The following is a 21995-nucleotide window of genomic DNA, read 5'->3' as shown; positions in this document are numbered from 1 at the left end:
TATATTGAAGTTAGCGAGAGCTACAGCTGACGGCCTGCAGTCGTGTAGTCGTCCAGCTGTCGAAATAACTGTGTCCTTAAGAACGTGTGTATTTTAATATTTGACAAATGTCGCTTGCAGTCTGCGCGCTCTATGTGTTCAGCACTTTATACTGTTATAAAATCCTCCAACAATTGCCGAGCTAATTCGAGGGTTGGCATTATTGTCACAAAGTGTTGGTCGTGTATCAATTGAGAACCTGATTTTTTCGCTTTCATAAATTGCTCTGTTTTCACAAAGTTCAGTACGAAACAAGACTAGAAAATTATAAATTTGTTCAAATAAGTGATATATATTAAAAATTTAATAAGTACAAGTAAGTTACTGAAACTAATTGGTGAAAATAAAATTTTTCGTTTGGTCACTTAGTGGTTTTGTGTGTGTGTTACGTGATTGCGAAGTGTGATAAAGCAAGTGGTCGAAAAAGGAAGAAATGGAATAAAACAGAAGGCCAATTATTTAACGAAGCAAAATTTTTACTTTTGGGAAATAGAAAAATCTCTTTTTATTAAACAATTTTGGTAATTTTGGTTGTATGTTGTTTTTTATAATTATATTCAACTGCTCATTAAAAACGTGCTGTATTTTCCAATAAATAATTTCTTACAATTCGGGTATCGCCGCCATTTTTGTGAACAGTTTCGCGTTTGAAAGCGAACATAGCCGATTGCTCAGCATATTTCATAAAAGAGAAAAGCAAATAAAGCAAGTTATTCATTTGCAAATTTTTACAGCAATACTCCGCCAGTGAATAATTCTTCAACGTGGAATCGATTAACGAATCTAAAAATTATAATGAGTGCTCAGCCTAGTCCCGCCTGCATGACTCCTTCAACCGAACAGGAAAGAGTAAGTACCAAGTAGTACATATGTATAACAGTCGTAAAATATTTTACACGTACAAACATTAATTCTTTCAATACATTTCCTTACAAAATATATAACCAGTTGGTATGCATATATACGCACGTATAAACATAAGTATATATAACAGTGGTAAACATTTCCAAACATAATTGTGTACATATATAACATATATGTATATATATGCATTTACCTTCAACCGATATTATTGAATGACTTTACTTATTTGACAGTTTCGTTACCAGGTGCTTCTGCTGTTTGCACGTACTTCAATGGTTTACGTCCATATTTTCTTATATTCTATTTTACTTTATCCACGAAACGGGAGTTTATGTTTTTAATAGTTACCTTTACTATAACCATATAGATATATGTATGTACATATATGCATAAATGTATGTACATATATGATTTTTTTGTAGAAATATTTACTTTGTGTACATACTTATATGGTAACTTGCCTAGTTTTAACAGTTTCTTGAGTTTGCCATACATTTTGTTGTTATATTTAACTAACACTCTTTACATTTATTATATCTTTAACAAGGAGCAAATTTAAAATTGAACAACAATTTAATGAATTCGATAAGCATATGAAGAAAATAAAAAATATGGCTGCGATTTAGAATAGCATTCCCCGATTTCGGGGTTAAAATGGGTATGTACGGATTGAGGAGGTCCTCCAGATCAGGAATATATATACACATAATTGCCGCTGACTTATGGTTTTTGAGATATTTGCATTTAAAGTTCAAAAAATTAACTATTTAAAATGCGTGTTTCTCCGATTCATAATGAATTTTACACTTATATTTTTAACTTATATATTCGCTAATACTTCACTAATTTGTTTCTAATCATTTATTTTATATTTAATAGTGCAAAAATTACTTTAATTCCATATCAAACTTTAGTTAAAATCCATTTATTCATAAAATAAGTGAATGGTTGTAAACAAGCAAAAAATTAGTGTTACCATATTTTGTAATGGAATAATAATAAGAAAAAATGGGTCGGGTTTAGTATCGCGCCGGTTAATTTTGGTTCACTGTATCTAAACGAAAGAACCAAATTGAAAATTTTAAACACGCATGTATGCTTAAATTATCGAACTTTATTTTAAAACATATTTTATAAAAATCGGTTCACAAATTTTTCCACAAATTCACTTTAAAAAATGCTATTTTTTTGCCAATTTCTAAATATATGCTAGTGCATTTTCATCTGATGTGCATTGTACCAAGCCAATTATGGATACATTTTCACGCCCATATATTACTTATGAATTATAAAAACCACTAGTAATGTTTTTAATTACTTTTGATGGTTAATTTCTTTGTAAATCTTTAAATAAAATACACCTTTTTCTGCATTGAGTTCAATAATGCGAAAAACCAAAATGACTGCCTAATTTGAACTGTCAAACTACCGAGAAAGCACAAACAAAAGGGAATAAATTAAACCCACTTAATAAATGAAAGCTTTATTTACAACAAATATTAAAAGTACTTACAAAAATGTTGGCTGGGTTGCATTGGTTTCAGTTTGCACGGAAAAATGAGCAAAAACACTGATTTTTCGTCGTTTTCAAAGGGCTCCCTAAAGGTCTATAGGGGCTCTAGGGGGTCGAGGGTGGGTTTATTAAAAAGTTCGATCCTTCTTCTTTCCAATAAGGGAGCGTGAGGGGGGTAGCCCCCCTGTTTTTCTCCATAAACGATACTTAACCGGCGCGATACTAAATATTTCCCGAAAAAATAAAGATTATGACGTCATAACTAAATTAATTATTCTCATTATCTTGATAAATCCTGGTGGTGGATCGGACAGCGTTATTTTTTTTGAAGCGCGGCCGAAGGCCGCCAACGCAAAAAGGAATTCAACGCAAAAGAACTGAGCACGCCCAGGTGTTAGTCCGACTAGGGTTATTTTTTTGAAGCGAGGCCGAAGACCGCCAATGCAAAAAGAATTCTATGCGGAAAACTAATATGTTATATATTTTCTGTCATGGGGGTATTATTTGTTTTCTTTATTTCTTTTGGTTCTTCTGTAAAATATGAACATAAGGTAGAACTAATTTGTTAGAATGCAACCCTTTTGTTATTGTGTAAACAAAAATAATTGAACAAAAGTTAAATGTTGAATAAAGGTTATTTTTACACTATTTCATATAAAATAAATAGTTAGAAACGAATTAGTGAAGTGTTAGTGGATATAAAAGTTAAAAATATAACTATTAAATTCATTATAAATTCATTTTAAATAGTTGAATTTTTGAACTTTAAATGCAAATATCTCAAAAACCATAAGTCAGCGTCAACTATATACATATATATCGTCACCTGAAATGCAAAATAACGTAGTGAATCATAATCAATAAGACACTCAATTTCGAATTTTTTGATAATAAGTTATTTACATTTTAGGTGACGATATGCATATGTACTTACATATATATACATATTTTCTTGGTCTGGAGGACCTTTTCTATAATTTTAAACCTGTAATCGGGGGATGCTATTCTAAATCCCATCCCAGATTTTAAAGTACAGTGGTCTTCCAAGTGTACAAAAAGTAAATTTAGAGGTAAGATCCATATTTTTGCAGTATAATGACCCTAAGCATTCTAAATACGAGGACAATCTCATTACTTTTTAAAGAATTCCGCTTAAACACTAAAAAATCATGCATCAAAAAATAAGTAGATGTATGGTTACAATTGTTTAATGGAAATATTCGCGACAACAGAAGGACATTATTTATTTTTACTGCATTGAAGTTCTAATACCTTCTATTCATATGTATATACATACATATATATATATATGTATATGTACGTCTGTAATTACCATATCTACACACATGAACACGATTACTCAGTTGGCAGCTTAGTTGTTTGATGACATGCGGCAAGGCCGTACATTGGCCCACAACACATAGCTTGACATTCATATGGGCATATGAGCGTACATATGTATATACATACATATACAAACTATCGCGAGAACACAAAAAACCATTGAACCACCAAATTGCAATCAACAACGGAATTTGTGCACACGCAATATTCTAAAATATTTACATATGTACAATACATATACATATGTACATATATGGTGCATATATACTACATACATATTATGTGCATAATTCTCTTGTGATGTAAAAACAATATCTGGGATTAAGAATAGCAAAAAATAGTCGCTAAGCTCCTTTGGCCTAAGAGTAGGATCTTTTTAATTTATCTACAATCAGCCCAACATTTAGCCGCTTGAGAAGGGGCATATCCCACGGCTCCTAATACTCCAACTCAAGACACATTGGGCAGTTTGGTTAGAAATGAATCGAGTTATTTACTTATTTACCAAATCCTCTGAGTTGTTGGATAAGACTTAAACCGGTTACCACCCGGGATTGTAATGGGCCTAAGGATGGTCTAAGCTCGGCCGGCTGTGGTCTGACGCTTACGCGCGTCTCTTTTCAACCAACACTTTAATTAGAATAAACAAAAAAAAACGTTAACTTCGGTTGAACCGAAGCTAAATACCCTTCACAGGTGCATTTCTGTTAGTAACTATGTGTTCAGTTTGTATGGAAGCTATATGCTATAGTTAACCGATCTGATCAATTTCTTCGGAGATTACATTGTTGCTTTAGAAAATAATAGATACCAAATTTCGTGAATATATCTTATCAAATGTGAAAGTTGTCCATACAAGAACTTGATTCCGATCGTTCAGTTTGTATGGCAGCTATATGCTATAGTTAACCGATCTGAACAATTTCTTCGGAGATTACATTGTTGCTTTAGAAAATAACATATACCAAATTTCGTGAATATATCTTATCAAATGTGAAAGTTGTCCATACAAGAACTTGATTCCGATCGTTCAGTTTGTATGACAGCTATATGCTATAGAACCGATCTGAACAATTTATTCGGAGATTACATTGTTGCCTTAGAAAATAACATATACCAAATTTCGTGAATATATCTTTTCAAATGTGAAAGTTGTCCATACAAGAACTTGATTCCGATCGTTCAGTTTGTATGGCAGCTATATGCTATAGTTAACCGATCTGAACAATTTATTCGGAGATAACATTGTTGCCTTAGAAAATAATATATATCAAATTTCGTGAATATATCTTGTCAAATGTGAAAGTTTTCCATACAAGCATTTGATTCCGATCGTTCAGTTTGTATGGCAGGTATGACAAATGAGCAGCTTCTTGAAGGGAAAATGACGTTTGCAAAATTTCAAAACGATATCTTAAAAACTAGAGACTAGTTCGTATATATACAGACAGACAGACGGACATGGCTAAATCGGCTCAGCTCGACATACTGATCATTTATATATGTATGTATATACTTTATAGGGTCTCCGACGATTCCTTCTGGGTGTTACAAACTTCGTGACAAACTTAATATATCCCGTTCAGGGTATAAAAATAATACTCTCCCCTCAGATAGATGGATAAATCATTATTCTACTCTCCCTTTGAGGGTTTCTACTAATAAATTTTAGTATATTAACTTTTATTGTTTTTCGAAAAAGTATGAAATTGTTGAAGTGAAATATCCCAGAAATGTTTTCTGAAACTTTTGTGTAATTTTATTTGTTCCAAGTTCAAGGTCAACATTCTTCTTTATCAATTATCAGTATACTACAGTGATTCCTATTTTTCTCCCAATACGATCAGTTATTATGAAATGGAAATGTATACACGAAACTAGTGCGTCATTCTCATTTGAAAAATATTCAAATATATAATTAATTCGCATATTCGCAGCGTGAACTGACGCTGTTAGCTTATTTGGTATTATTTACAATTTTATTTCATTGACTATTTGTTTATTAAGTTTTAGTTCAATCTGGTTTATAAATAATTAAAACTCCAATGTGGGAAAAAAATGATGGAACTATTGCCAGCTGAATGTACCTTTGTACACAATCACTGACGGCAGAATAAAATGACTGTCTTTGATTTTCAAAATCAAATTTGGTTGCAATTATTTTTGCATATAAGCACTGCTTCGAAGTGCAGCTTCATTCAGAAGAGTGTGTATTCAATCCGACAGCAGAACGGACTTTGGTGCCTGGTTATAGTGGCATGACTGGAAGCAGAATTTTTCTGGATTACAGTGGAACGTAGGAGGTCTATTGAATTACTAGTTTAGCTCTTGCAAGATTCATCTCACCGCAATGAAACGAGTTCTCGTTGAATACTGAATTAATGGTCTCACGAGATACATTTTGCACTGCCCAGTTTTTGTTAGATTAAAGTTGTAACTCGGTAGTATTATTCCATGCATTTATATGGTAAATTTGCTTATATATGTACATATTTTTGCATAATTTCGATACTATTTAGGAGCTAATAAAAAATATTGAACAGAAGACAGGGGGATTCTCTTGCTCTTGCAAAGCCCTTGCACGCTGCTAGAATTGCAGAATTTTCTTCTTGGTACAACGCCACAATAACAAACACAAACAGAAAATTTGCAATGGCGGTAAAATATTTCAGACTAAAACCCATGTTTATTTTCGTGCAATGACACGTAAAAAAATAATTGCAACCCTGTGCTAGCTGTCATTTTACTTAAATACATATTTTGTCTTAAATTGTTGAGGAAGGTAACTTTTAAATAGATTTTATAATTTCTATGTAAATTATAAAGATTTGTCACTTTTTTTTGTTAAGATTGAATGCAGAAGGTGCGCCAATTCACAATAGTCATTTAAGGCTTTATTGTATAAAAACGGTCCAAAAGTGTTTTCCCTTATTCCCTCAAAGAGTAATGCTTAATTAATACACGAAATGCTTTATGATCCATTTTTTTGTAGATTAATACAAGTTGCTTTAAAAAAATTCAATATTTTTTAATACCTAATAGAAATCATATATGTAGATGGTAGTAGTAGAGTAATAGTATTATCTATGTACATATGTATGTGTCAGCCTCAGTAAAGCGTGGACGGGTCCTCAGCCGCGCTTTTCTTGGAATAAAAAAAGAAAAGCAAAATTTCCCGCAAATGTCGAGAATTCGGCTCAAAAAGTGACATTTTCAGTTGAGAATAAGTTTGGGATGCAAACAGATCTCTACAAATATTTTGTTGGGTTAATATTGACACAAATGTCCAAGATCGAACGATTTAATCGACCAGTGCTTGATCCTAGAGACATCTATTGGAAAACGGCGGAAGCAGAGTTGTAGACCTAATACTACTATGTTCGGACCTACATTGAAAACATTTTGAAAACACATTTGTATGTTGTGGAATCTAAGTCGTTCGGACCGACAATACGTGTTTTCGATGAGTTTTTACTGACAACTATCAATGGCGGCATTATCTTGCTCTTGCAAAATTGCACGATGACACAAAATGCAAAAATCCTATACCGATATATGCCAGGCCAAGAGAGCACCCATTGCAGAATCTAGTGATATATAATATGACGGCATGAAAATAAACATGGGTTTTGGTCTAACATATTTTACAGCCATTGCAAATAATTTTATACTTGTTGTTGTGCCGTTACACCAAGAGGAAAATTATGCAATTTCTGCACCGTGCAAGGTTTTGCAAGAGCAAGAGAATCCCCCTAATATGAGAATATCAAGTGGCAGCTGTATTTGTGTATGGAATGTAAACAAATATCAAGTGACGTCGAAATATGTATGTCTTCCAAAAACATCGATTAAACTAGAGCAGGCACCGATTATAATGAGTGGAATGTAAGTTTAATAATAAATAATACAATAAATTGACCGAATCAGCAGTTCATAAGTATATCACTGGATTCTGTAATGGGTGCTCTCGTGCCTTTGTATATTTCGGTACATATTTTAACAATCTGCAATCTTGCAAGAGCAAGAGAATCCCCCTATTGTTTCTGGAACAAGCTTGATTGGTTTTATGAATGATTTAATGTAATTATCTGACTATGTGCTTTTAACAAACGAGTTTAAATTGAGTATATCTTAAAAAAAGTACAAATAAAAATTTACTACATGTACTATGTATGTACATACATACACACATCTTTTAATATTGCAAATGTGAAAAATGAAAGGCCTCCAACGAGATTTTGTTTACCAATAAAATTAAGCGTTTTTGTTATTATTTACCTTTTATATACATATGTATGTATGTATAACTCAACTTACCTAACATGCACAAATAAGCGTTGGTAAATGTACATACATACCTGTACATATTTTTGTACGGGTGTAGTCTATCATGTAGGCAAATGGTTTCATAAATTGCGTTCTAAATGAATTTCGCAAAAACACAAGAACTGGTGTTTTTATCGCTTCAATAAATATGTATGTATGTGTTCAGCTCTTTTTTATAGATAGTTGAAGTTGTTGATTGTACAGTCAAATTTACGTACTTATGTACATACATATGTACGAGCAAGTGTACGCAATAAGAAAGGAAAAAATATGCAGTGAAGTATTGAATTATTTGTATTGAGAAAAATATACATATTTACGCAACAATGAATAAAATTCTACATTATTTAATAGGATTTACATCTAAAGCAGTTTATATGGCAATAGAACCATGCCTCCGTCATTCCACAGTGGAGTCCAAATGACAGTCATTCTAGTGGACTGCACATGATGAACCGGTTCTCACTGATTACTGAGCCAGTTATAATCCATTGCACTGCGTCTATGGTTGCAGTTCTTTCTACTATTCCAAATATTTAGCAATTGTATTATTTTTGAGGAAAAATCAGTTTGAAATTGTAGGCATATAAGTACTTCATGGGTTCCGTTTAAATATTCCTCGCGGAGGTCCCGGCCGCCCTGTACTACCACAGACGTTAAGTCTCGTAATTTTTAAATCTGTAATATCTTCGAAAATATTCATTTAAATCATATGCAGTAAAGAGCCATACAGATCTACTTACATACATATATTAAATCAACAATGTATTTAAGGCATTTAATTGAATAAGTATCCATGCTGTATTAGTTAAAATCGCTTCGAAATTTAGCCATTATTTGTCGTAAAAAGCAAATAACAAAAAATATTATTGTGGGATCCATAAGAGATATACATATACCATCGCGGAGTTTTTGTAGATCTTTTCAATGTGTACAATACTTAGTACATTGTTTTAATAAATCTTGTAGGGTTCAGCCTAGGTTTGCAATGTATGTAAGCGTAAAAAATGTAATTATTTACATCACATTAGAAACCTCAAAAATAACAGTATTCCTCCACTATTTAATGGATTATTATGTATACTTATGTAAACCTTGCTCTTCAATCACTCTATCTGTTAAAAAAAAAGCCGTCTCAAAATCCGTTGCTTAGTTTTAAAGATTTAAGCATAGAAATGGACACAGGGACAGGGACTAAGTATTGATATAAGGTTTAATGTGATTTCCCAAATTGCACGAGATTAGATGTAGAGAACGTTTTGTAACTCCGTAGATTGAAAAAGGCAATAGAACAACATTTTAGTTCATTGATAAAAACAGTTTCTAGTCTTCTATCACCAGTACATATCATCTTAAAGCAGGTGCGACAATTTACTGTATTGTCACATATTTAGCTTCGTTTCTTCAAACTTCAATCCACTTTTTGGATTAACTACTTTCTGTACATTATGGTTTATAGCAGGCTAGTGTAGCGGTAACGATTATTATTATAAAAATAAGTATATAAATTATCAGCGTGAAAATGCCCCTAGATTGTAAACAACAGAGAAACGTCAACACTAAAAGTAATATGCTGCCTTTTACCAACAAGAACACAACTAGTGGTTGTTATTTACTTCTTTTTGTTGACTTCACATGATTCAGACAGTTGGGCTCACAAACAAGCAATACGCACTGACAAAATTCTTAAATTTCGTTTGCTTTTGAGCGTATGTATATGCACTATATAAAAGTGTACAAAAATGTTTTATTTGTTTTCGCGTGAATTAAATTAGTCTTAATAGCAGCAAATATTTCATTTATTCATATACATATGTGAGATAGTATCGCTTCTGTGTATTTGGAAGTTAATTATTTTGTGCGTGCTTTATTTTTGGAAAATATGAAAACAAGAAATGTATCTAAAAAATAACAATTATTATATAATGGTGAAGTACCATGTAGTCTTTGTACCCACACGTCGCCCGGTACATACATATGTATGTATTACCTTGAGCGTGGATGTGTCATAAAGTAGCAAAATAAGTGTTAAATTTTTTAATATGGATAAATATTTACGATTTTAATTCATTCAATTGTAACCAATCAGACGCTTAATTTATTAGATTTAGATTTTTTGCATCAGCGTAAAAGAGGAGAATTTTAAATTATTGTTATTATAAAAAGTCTTTCTTCATACAGCTTTGTGTTGGTTAGGAGGATTCTACGAACTCTTGGTAATATTCTTATTTCAATAATATTTGCTTTAGAAGCGAATACTTATAGGAGCCAGGATTGCAAATTTTTTTATTAAAAAATTTTTGATACAAAATAGGATTTTTAATTTTTAAAAATAATATTAAATTTTTAATTCAGTTTTTGGGATTCATGTTTTATTTCGGATATATTTCATATATCTATTCTGGGGAGCCGCAATTTGCAATTTGATCAGCAAGCTGTTTCGATGGGGATAGACCATAAAGAGAGAGGGGTGTTAGGTATTTGGTTTGTTGTTGTTGTTGTTGTTTTAACGGAAATTCAATTCCCGTTGGGATGGTAAATGTCATTTGTGTTGTCGTCGATGTCATCTAACGGTAGGCCCAAGAAACGTGCTGTTTCGGCGGGGTCGGACCAAAGGGAGGAGGGTGTTAGATGAGTGGGGTTTATGGGGCATGCAAAGAGGTGGTCAGTGTCATGCGGAGACTCGTTGCATGCAGGACATACGTCGGGTATGTCTGGGTCTATTCTGGATAAGTAGGAGTTTAACCTGCTACAGTATCCAGAACGAAGTTGCGCAAGGGTCACACGCGTTTCTCGCGGCAGCTGGTATTTGGTTTGATATAGCGTGCAAAGAAGGGATAAGCGTCATCTGGGAACTACTTGCATTCAGGAAACAGGTGTAATATGTCAGAGTCGATTCTAAATAAGTATGAATATAGCTTATTGAAGTATTCAGAACAAAGTTGCGCGAGGTTCACTCTGATCCCATGAGGTATCATTTAACTCCTGTCTTCATATGATTGAAACATCTAGTATTCAGGATATTCTGTCAGTTGATGTCGAGCTCTAATTTCTCCGCTCCCACGACAGTCGAGTCTACGTAACCGATCCTCACGGAGTTTTTGGTGTCGCTCAACGTCAGTTTACACATCCGTATTAGTTTTGCGGGGATACCAAATTCAGACATCGCTGCATAAAGGTAGCTCTTTTTCATGCTGGCTAAAGCTGCTTTGAAATCGACGAAGAGGTGGTGAGTGTCGATTCTCCTTTCACGGGTCTTTTCCAAGATTTGGCGCATGGTGAATATCTGGTCGGTTGTTGATTTGCCAGGTCTAAAGCCACACTGATAAGGTCCAATCAGTTTGTTGACTGTGGGCTTTAATCTTTCACACAATACGTTCGATAGAACCTTATACGCGATGTTGAGGAGGCTTATCCCACGGTAGTTGGCGCAGATTGTGGGGTCTCCCTTTTTGTGGATTGGGCAGAGCAGACTTAAATTCCAATAACACAAACACAAATTAACATTTACCGATCCAAACGGGATTAGATCGCCGAAAAAACAGCCCTTGGTCGGATAAAATCCGAGTCAATTCCGGTGCGTAGAACCGGCTGTCGTGGGACTAAGTTAAGTCCACGACTTAAATTCCAATCGTTGAGCATGCTTTCGTCCAACCATATTTTAGAAAGAATCTGATGCATGCTCCTTATAAGTTCTTCGCCGCCGTGTTTGAATAGCTCGACCGGGAATCCATCAGCCCCCGTCGCTTTGTTGTTCTTCAGACGGGTAATTGCTTTCGAACTTCTTCATGTTCGGGCAATGGAACGTCTGCTCCATCGTCATCGATTAGGGAATCGGGTTCGCCTTCTCCTGGCGCTGTACGTTCACTGCCATTCAGCAGGCTGGATAAGTGTTCCCTCCATAATTTAAGTATGCTCTGGGATCGGTGACTAGATCACCTTGGGGGATTCTACAAGTGTTTGCTCCGGTCTTGAAACCTTCTGTAAGCCGCCGCATTTTTTCGTAGAATTTTCGAGCATTACCCCTGTCGGCCAGCTTATCAAGCTCTTCATATTCACGTATTTCGGCTTCTTTATTTTTCTGTCTGCAAATGCGTCTCGCTTCCCTCTTCTAGTCTCGATATCTATCCCATCCCGCACGTGTCATGGTCGAACGTAAGATTGCGAGGTAGGCAGTCTGTTTTCCTGCGCTGCGACACGAAAACCAATGGTTTCGGTTGCAGCTGTACGTAAGGAGTTTGAAATGTTCCCACAGTTCCCTTATACCGAGTTGTTGACTAGTGCTCTCAGAGAGCAGGAGTGCAAGCCGAGTAGAAAATCGTTCGGCTGTCTGTTGTGATTGCAGCTTCTCGATGTCGAACCTTCCTTGTGTTGGTTGACGTGCGTTTTTTGCAACACAGAGGCGGGTGCGAATTTTGGCTGCAATAAGATAGTGGTCCGAGTCGATGTTAGGGCTCGTAGCGTGCGCACGTCTGGAACACTGGAGACGTGTCTTCCGTCTATCACAATATGATCGATCTGATTGGTGGCTTTTCGTTCCGGAGATTGATGCATTTTCTTGTGCTGGAATCAAGTACTACAGATAACCATATTTCGGGCCCCGTTCGATCAGCCTCAACCCATTTGGGGATGTTTCGTCGTGGAGGCTGAATTTACCTACCGTAGTGCCAAAGATACTTTCTTTGCCCACCTTGCCGCCAAGCACGATTTTGACATCGTGGCGGGGGCAGTTCTCATAGGTGCGCTCCAAGCGCTCATAGAAGGCATCTTTGGTCACATCGTCCTTCTCTTCTGTTGGGGCGTGAGCGCAAATCAGCGATATGTTGAAGAATCTCGCTTTGATGCAGATTGTGAGTAGGCGTTCATTTACCGGAGTGAGTGATCGGAGTCTCTTTCCCACCACGAATCCCACACCAAACGTGCGCTCCTTTATATGACCGCTGTAGTAAATGCCACAAGGACCTACTCGTCTCAGTCCTTGTCCCGTCCATCGCATTTCTTGGACGGCGGTGATGTCAGCATTTATATTCACGAGGACATAAACCGGCTTGGCAGCGGCACCTTCCTAATTAGGGGCCGGACATTCCAGGTGCATGCCCTCAATTCGTAGTCCTTATTTCGTTTGCCATGGTCGACATGAAAAGGGGGGTCTCTCATCCGAGGCTGGTTGTTACTTTTCATTGGGGGTGTTTTTTACGTGGCGGGTACCAAGCCCAGCGCACAACCATATGTAGGGGATATTTCGCCTTCTTACTTTAGCTCGCCTTCAAACGGATGTTCTTATGTAAATATTATGTCCATATCTAAAATAATCGTTTCTGGCCACTCCCAAGTGAATGGCGATCAGAGAACTTTCCTCACTTGCGTGAACATGACTCCATTCTCCATTCACATCTTCGTGGCATAGATTTATTTAAATTGTTTAAAATGTCTTGAGAAATCTTTTTCCATGCCCGTTCGCCTTGGACAAAGAGAGAGTCCTTGGTTTTGCAATTTTCCCGCTCAATTTTGGGAAGTACAATTTCCCATAGATTTTCTATGGGATTGAGATCTGGTGTTTGTGCGGGCCACTACAATACTTCTATTTTATTGGAAATAGACCAATCCTTCACACATTTAGCCGTGTGTTTCGGATCGTTATCGTGCTGGTAGATCCATTTTTACAGCTTTTCCTTTTCAGCTTGATAAAGCATAACGTTTTAAAGAATGTTTACATATGTACATAAAACATTTCATTATGCCATTACTTTGATTGATCGGACCTACTCAGTGACCTGACAAACATCCAGACGATTACGTCACTTCCTCCATGTTTCACAGTACCTAGTGAATAACGCGGACTTAACGGTGCATCTCGACAGGCTAAAGCTTATGGCACAATAACTGTCAAATCTATTGCCATTGCCGTTGCCAAATTTTTATGTGGGCATTTGTTGTCATAACATAATCATTTGCGAAAAGGCGTCGGGTAGGTAGGTTCGAGCTAATGTAGCGCATGTTTTGAGCTCTTCAACTGTTTAAATTTTTATATGGATGAAAAAAAATTTACGTGGAAAATAAAAAAAAGGAGAAATATACTTTTTTCTACAAAGGTATTTCTTGAAAAATAAAAAGATGTCATATTTTCGGACTATAATAATTGTAGTAAATTTTATATACCAATTAAAATAATAAATTTAATATGAGCAATGATATGTTGATTTATGCTGATATAAGTTTATTAAATTTAAGATTTTGCTCATCCGCCTATCCATTTTGTGTAATTTTTCTGCAAATTAACAATAACTAAATATTTATTTTTTGGAAAAATGTATTAAATTATTTTGAAATTGTACTTTATTTTTATAATTTAACACAACCGTCTTAATACTCGCTCAGCTAAACTTAATATTACCGAAATGAAACTGCCGTTGGTATATGCGTAAATGAAATGTGTTGCCTCTTCGAAATTTTCATAAAAATGAAAACTGATCTGTCAAACTGCTGAATTGACAGTTCACTGCTTTCAATATATGGCATACTAATTAGTACTCCATATATTGTATTCCATAAGCAATATGGATATTTCACAGGCAATACGCACAGCAATACAGTATACAATAAATGTTTGCCTGTTGAGATGCTCCTTAAACGTTGACCAGCTTTAATCCATAACTTCCTTTAAAATTGTACTTGGATGCATTAGAAAAAAGTACGCTTCTCCCTTTTGTAATAATCCAGTTAGTGTAAAGTTTTGCAAATTCAAGACGCATTTTTCGATTTTGTTGCGAAATATATGGCCCTTTGGCACTTTGAGGTTAATTTCTACAGATCGTCGCGGTGGACCTGCACGAAATATTCATCTTCTATTTATGGCCACCTCCATGAATTGTGGATAGGGAGCCCGAAGAACGAAATTAAATTGTGAACTTTTTTAAAATATTGTTTACTAATTCACCGTTTTCAAAATCGTTTATCATTTTTTGTTTATAATATTTTGGTCCGACACTGTATATGCAACTTTCTAGCACACAACAAATATACTATATTTTTCCGTTTCTCTTTCTTACTCTTTTTTTAGGTATTTCAATGGATCAACGAATTGGCACATCCAGAGAGTCGTGAAACAGCTTTACTCGAGTTGAGTAAGAAACGTGAAACAGTGACAGATCTTGCGCCAATGCTATGGCATAGCTTTGGAACTACCGCCGCCCTTTTACAGGAGATAATTAATATTTATCCATCAATTAATCCTGCCACACTCACTGCGCATCAATCAAACCGCGTCTGCAGCGCGCTATCCCTACTGCAATGCGTCGCATCGCATCCGGAGACGCGTACAGTGTTCCTGCAGGCGCAAATACCATTGTTCCTGTATCCATTTTTGCAAACAACATCCAAAACTCGGCCATTCGAATACCTTCGACTAACAAGTTTAGGCGTAATTGGTGCATTAGTTAAGGTGAGCTGCGCTTCGCAAAAATATTATACACCAACTAAATTGTTGATGTTAGCCATTCACTCATTATATTTCCTCTACTCACCAGGCTGATGAGCAAGAAGTGATAACTTTCCTTTTAGCAACTGAAATCATTCCACTGTGTCTGCGAATAATGGAAACCGGTTCAGAACTGAGTAAAACTGTAGCTACGTTTATTCTGCAAAAGATTTTATTGGACGAAAGTGGCCTCTCGTATATTTGTCAAACGTATGAACGTTTTTCGCATGTTGCTATTATTTTGGTAAATTTTCAATTAGGTCCTTGCCATATAACAAGTTTTCTTAGTTTTGTTTAATTTTGATTGCAGGGCAAAATGGTAATACAACTTGCCAAGGAACCCTCTGCACGTTTGCTGAAGCATGTTGTACGATGCTATTTACGTCTTTCTGACAATCCCAGGTAAGTTCTCGATAATTAAGCACTGACAAAATACCTCTAATAATTGAGTCTAAGTAAGCGAATTCAAGGTAGCAAAATATTGCCTAGTGAAGAAATATATTTTTATACAGGCGAGCAATGATATAGTATTGGACATTCGTTTAATAATTTTTACCTGTTTTTGGCACCACATAAGATATAGATATTTACTTTTAAAATATTGTTCTGTAATATGTAACGTGCCTATTGCACTCATAACATAAATAGGAAGTTTTGCAAGTTTTCCTTATTTTTTAAACGGAAGAAAAAAATATTGTGTTTGTCTCTTTTAATGGAGAGCGCGAAACATTGCAGTGAGAAAAAGAAGATGAAATTGATTAGAAACCTTATACAAACTCGACCAATAATGTTTGCTCGCATACCTCGTAAGGCTCCTTTATTAGAAAGCAAATCGCACGACGTCTTAAATTTGCTAAGAAATATCTGATCTGGCCAATAGAAAAAGGTAAGAACGTACTTTAGACTGGAGAGTGAAAATTATTTTTTATAGGGGGGAAAGATTTTGAGATAATAATACAAGAGTATGAACCAAGATACACCACAAAAACTTTGAAACATAGTGCGGCAAGTATAATGGTGTGGAGATGTTTCCCGTCCAGGGACGTTGGTCCGATCCATCGAATTGAAGGCATCATGGACCAGCACGCATTGCATATGCCATTATACTGTAAAATGTTATGCTACCATTTGCAGATGCCGCTAAAATGGGTGTTTCTCCAAGACAGTAACCCAATAACACACCAATAGGCTGGAACAAAAATGGTTTCGGGTCAATGGAATTGAGTTTATGGACTAGTGCTCCAATGACGACAAACACAAATTAACACTTACCGATCCAAACGGGGTTAGATCGCCGAAAAATATGCAATATGGACTAGTCGGCTCGGCCTCTTGACCTCAATCCCATTGAAAACCTTTATTATTATATTAAATATTTAATTTAATTGCAAATAATAGTATATTTAGCTGAGTTATTTGAAATCATAAACTGTTATGAGTATACTATGTATATGAAATGTTATTTATTGCACTGTCATTGAAAAAATATCTCATTATTTGTTTACATCTTACCAACCTCTACATCTTGCAGTAAAACGTGAAATTTGTTAATATGTTTTCTAAATACTGTATGCTTAAGTTGGTTTAACATTGGAATCGTCTTGTTTTAAAAATGTTTTTAAAGTAAAAATTACATATACTAATTACATTTAATATATACATTATTATTTATTCTGTAGAGCACGTGAGGCTTTGCGACAATGTCTTCCAGATCAACTGCGCGATGCGACATTTTCAGTATGTCTCCAGGATGACAAATCCACCAAACACTGGCTACATTTACTAATTAAAAATTTAGAGCTGGGTGTTGTCGCACCAACAGACCCGCGTCAAATCGGTATGTCACCATTGACGTCATAAACATCAGCAGCAACAGCAGAAAACGCGCCGTCTAAAGTACATGTAACTACATATGAAGTGCAGCTAAAAGTGCTGTTGTTGTATGATAAGAATTGTACGCGCAGCATAGCAGTCCAAACAACCCAGCCAAGTATACAACAGAGACTACAGCCCCAACTAACTAGTTTAAAATAGTGAATACGCAAGTTACAAATAATATAACTTTTTACTTAAAAAATTGTAATAACCATTAATAGCAAAACAAATCAAATTACACACAATATAACAAGGGAATATCTAAATACTTAAATACACCACACACACACACATACTATATCTACAAGAGAAAAACAAATACTTAAAAGTCGTGATAGAAATTGCAACAATACGAATGCATTATAAAATAAATAAATAATAATTATGATAATAAGGATAAAATATATAAAATGGAGACTGTTTATATGATAAAAAAAACACAAACAAAAACAAAAATACGGGTTTAAAGAAAAAGCCCAAAAAAGAGCGAAAATAAATAATTACTGATGAAAATAATAAGGAAATTTATGTAGAAAATGAGTGAATATTAACTAAATTATGTAATAATTAAGGAATGGCGGTACCTAAAAAATTAAAATCGAAAGTAATAAATAAGTATCTAATTTATATGCATTACTCATATAGCTATAATTTGGAATTTTGCTGTTACAAAAATGCTGATTTCATTGCTTTCAGCCACATGTAATCGCAGGCGAATGTACTCTCTCTGAGATTAGATAAGAAAGTCAAATTAATTGCTTTTCTAATTAACGTAATAATAATCATAAAATTGCCTGTTAATCAGAACTACCCAGCTGTGTATACTGCATGCAGATACATACTTACACGTAGTTGCAATAGTATTGAACGAATATTAAATATAAATACGAAAATAGTTTTCGTTTTCAAAGTTAGCTTAAACTTGCGTGATTGACTTACGTAAAGGGCAAAAGCAGAGGAACCTGTATTTTAATTTAAGTGTGCAACAATAACTTCTTATATTTTATATTGAGGAGTTTGACACCACAGTCTAGCAATTATCGAAATATATGTTTTTAAATGAACTTGTGTGTATATTTAGGCAATAACAGTGAACTTAAACATTAATGAATGCGCGGACTCATGCATAAAGGGTAGCATAAAAGAATGAATTATACTCTTTGTAATTTCAGTAATTTATCACTTAACCATACAACTGCAAGAACTTGAAACGTGAAGCATACATTTTCGTCTGAATGCCTTAAAAACTTTGTCAACAAGTAACAAAAAGTGTGATTAAAACGTGTCACCGGAATAGCGGAACAGTAATTCACTAATCGATATATTAATTATGCTATAAGGTATATATCTCATTTTTTTTTTTGCAAAGAACTCACACAGCAACAATGTTATATAATTGGAAAGTCACTTGTTTAATATAATTTCTTAAAATCTTAAGCTAACCTATGGGTCACTATGCCCTTATAACTAGTGCATATAACAGCAATTGTATTAAGTTCGGCATACATCCATATATATACATACATACATATATACTGCATTGTACTCCACCATTTGTGTATGATTTCTCAATAATCTCTCGAGACTTAAATAAGCCCACTTTACAGGGATCATTTTGATTATGAAATGTTGATATCATTTGTAAAAAATATAGAATTAAGCAATTTGATATTTTTTAATATGTAAAGCCGCCACTATTTGTACATTACAAGCATTAATATATTTAAATTGTATAAAAAGTTTTAGCTTAAAATGTTTGCCAAAAAATAAAATTTAACTATAAACTATAAAATAAATTGAAATATTCATAAAACTCATTTTGCTTTGCTATCAGTATGTGAATGAAGGTAGTGGATTGCATTTCCAGTCCAGTAAACCTAAAACTTGTTTGCGGTTTTACTACCACATTCCGAGAAAAATATACACATAATTTTAACTTCATCGAATTAGAACAAAATTATACTTACAAAAGTGCTTATATGCAGCCTTAAAATATTTAATTTGAACATTGAAAATAAAAGTTGCTAAAATTTGCAAATTTCATATATTATTTTTTTCGGCACATCAATACTGCTTGGCTTTCCTTCCATATTGTTGTGGCGGGTAAGACCTTATTTAATAAAAGAAGCAACGATATGTTTTTGAAACGACATTTCCAATCATTTTCATGCTTCTGCATTTGAATTGCTTACATTTTATTTTATAAACTTACTGTAATTCAAAAATGCAAGTAAATTTTAATATATTTGAGAATTATATTTATAATACTTTTGGGCACCAGTAACAGTAATTGTTTTTCAGCAATGACAATGCAGAAATATTTTTCAACTACTTGTTTGTTAATGAATGCCGCTTTTACCAATGGCGTGAGCATTCAAACATTATAAGCACATAACCAACGAATACTTTCTAAAATTAACTACTTTCTATTAGAGATCAACCGTAAAATCACAGTTCTTAATATTACTGCGTAACAATTAAAAATAAAGAAAATATTTGGGTTTACGAAAATAGATATGAAAATGCATAGCAAATATAAGAGTATTTATGTATGTGAGTAACTAAAGAGAAATAAGATACTTCACATGTCTTTGCTAAAGTAAAATTGTATTTAGAATAAAGTACTATAAAGGAAATGATATGGAAAAAACCTAACTGTAACTGATACATATTGTGATTTTTCTTAATTTTTGTAAGGTATCTCTGTGGTGTTGATTGTTGCTGTTCGGCTCAAAAGCTCTACACAAACTTGTGCGACACGCATTTTTTCACTTCCATGAGCTTGGCAGAGTGCGACAAACAAAACTTATAAGGCTAAATCTGAATTTTAAAAAATTATTAAAAGCCTACATGTTGAATAGCAGCATTTTTGAGAGTTAATTACAAGTTTTATACACACATTTTTAAACTATTTGATGAACAAGCGTATGTCACTACAACTGAATAAAACTTTTCAACTGCCGCAAAAACATCATTGAACTAGTTATTATATGTGTACAGTGTAAAGTTTTAGCTGTCGAATTTCATAAATTCGAAAACTTAAAACCCACATCCCACAACTTCGCATCATATTAATTTCGTATGTGATTTAATTATAAGTATTGACCTTAATGCTAATTAAAATTTTTTTGTGTAAAAAATTTTTGTATCCTTGTTATTCATTATTATTTGAACTTTTAAGTAACATACTAAGTAAACAATTCTTTGCTTGGCGGCAAACGCACTGTTGCGCACAACGCATTCAACACTTTTAGCTGCAAAACATTGTAATATAATTGAATAATTTTTATACTTTAAATTTACTTTTGATAGTACGTTTCATATTGTAGAAATTCTGTTTAGTCGAAAGAAAAAAAGTTTATAATCTCCTTAAAAATGAACTTGTCTACTTATATTTGAACGTTAAATATACAAACTAATCTGTATAGTGGTATTTATGTATGTCTGAATATGACTTGGGTTATATTGTAACCTATTGTAGGATAGGTGTAATCACAACTTAAATTGTAAACTTATATCATTCTTTGTAAATTGTTATTAGAAACCAGCATCCTAACTAAGTTAAGTTTAATATACATATATAAATATTTTTCGCATAACTGGGCTATTTGAAAGCACACAAAGCTACTATTGTGTATGTTGACATATTACTTGAGGTTGTTTTAGCCATTTATCTAATTTTACCTTCATAACTAAATCGAAAATGTAACATATACTTTAAATATTCTTATTTTTCCTAAAATTATTACCTAATTTAGCTTGTATTTGTATACATAATTAACTATTTTACATAAAGTTTGAATTACTACTTATTATATAACTACATATTCATGTCACATTTATATTTATTTTAAATGTTTGTATTAAAGATTAATCGTGCGATTTGCCGAAGTTTTAAATTTTCAGTTGTGTTTTGTTTTGGTTATACAGTTTTTCTCCTCCATCAGCTGCCCTTTAGCTAAGAGCGTGTGTTTTCTAAAAATCAAACTCAGATTGCGATCGGTGTTGATGGTGCCTGAGTGCATTACATATAAAACATATATACAAATATAAATATAATTACAAAAATGGATGGATTATCGTATGGCTAAACGTATAAAGAGAAATAGATGACCGTTTTTAAACTATGTTGAATAAATGAGAATTATTAAATTTATCTATAAAAAGTTGTGTGTTTTAATGTTTGACAGGTTTGGTTTACTAACGAGATTTTACTTCTTCATGTAGCAGCTAAAAACAGCAGCTTTCTCGGTTAAAAGTACAGGTCGGTTTCATTTACGTTAAACATATTATATATTGCTTAAAAGAAATTGGTAGCAAATATTCCTGAAGTATTTTCGAGGAAAGATGCCGAGTCCTTGGTTCGACAAAAACCCAAAAATCCATTACGGTTATTAAGACCTGACTATTGTGTGAATGGGATAAAAGGTAGTATTTTCATTTGGCGGTCTAGGACAGTGTTAATTTTGGTGTTTGTTTTAAAGGAATCCTGCCAATTTGACGGTACTTGGCTCGATAAAGAACCCGGTTTGTTTCGATTACATTACGACTGTCGTG

General features: G+C 33.9%; 1 protein-coding gene across 1 annotated transcript; it reads left to right on the top strand.

The window, feature by feature from the left end:
• Positions 1–199: 199 nt before the first annotated feature.
• Positions 200–21337, top strand: LOC120773387 (CCR4-NOT transcription complex subunit 9). Its single transcript, XM_040102221.1, has 6 exons — positions 200–355; positions 774–888; positions 15147–15527; positions 15613–15807; positions 15874–15965; positions 17243–21337. The coding sequence occupies exons 2-6, from the start codon at positions 835–837 to the stop codon at positions 17421–17423; spliced, it is 903 nt and encodes a 300-aa protein (XP_039958155.1). The 5' UTR covers positions 200–355; positions 774–834; the 3' UTR covers positions 17424–21337.
• Positions 21338–21995: the final 658 nt, after the last annotated feature.

The sequence above is a fragment of the Bactrocera tryoni genome, chromosome 4 (genome assembly GCF_016617805.1).
Source record: "Bactrocera tryoni isolate S06 chromosome 4, CSIRO_BtryS06_freeze2, whole genome shotgun sequence".
Taxonomy (NCBI): domain Eukaryota; kingdom Metazoa; phylum Arthropoda; class Insecta; order Diptera; family Tephritidae; genus Bactrocera; species Bactrocera tryoni.
The sequence above is the reverse complement of the archived record's forward strand: the minus strand, read 5'-3'. Positions and strand labels throughout refer to the sequence as shown.

Bases quoted from the DNA above. Each gene is read 5' to 3' on its own strand.
- LOC120773387 (XM_040102221.1), top strand. From the start codon at position 835: ATGAGTGCTCAGCCTAGTCCCGCCTGCATGACTCCTTCAACCGAACAG. The intron at 15,808-15,873 runs GTAAATTTTCAA...TTTTGATTGCAG, and splicing joins CGCATGTTGCTATTATTTTG to GGCAAAATGGTAATACAACT. The intron at 15,966-17,242 runs GTAAGTTCTCGA...TTTATTCTGTAG, and splicing joins CGTCTTTCTGACAATCCCAG to AGCACGTGAGGCTTTGCGAC.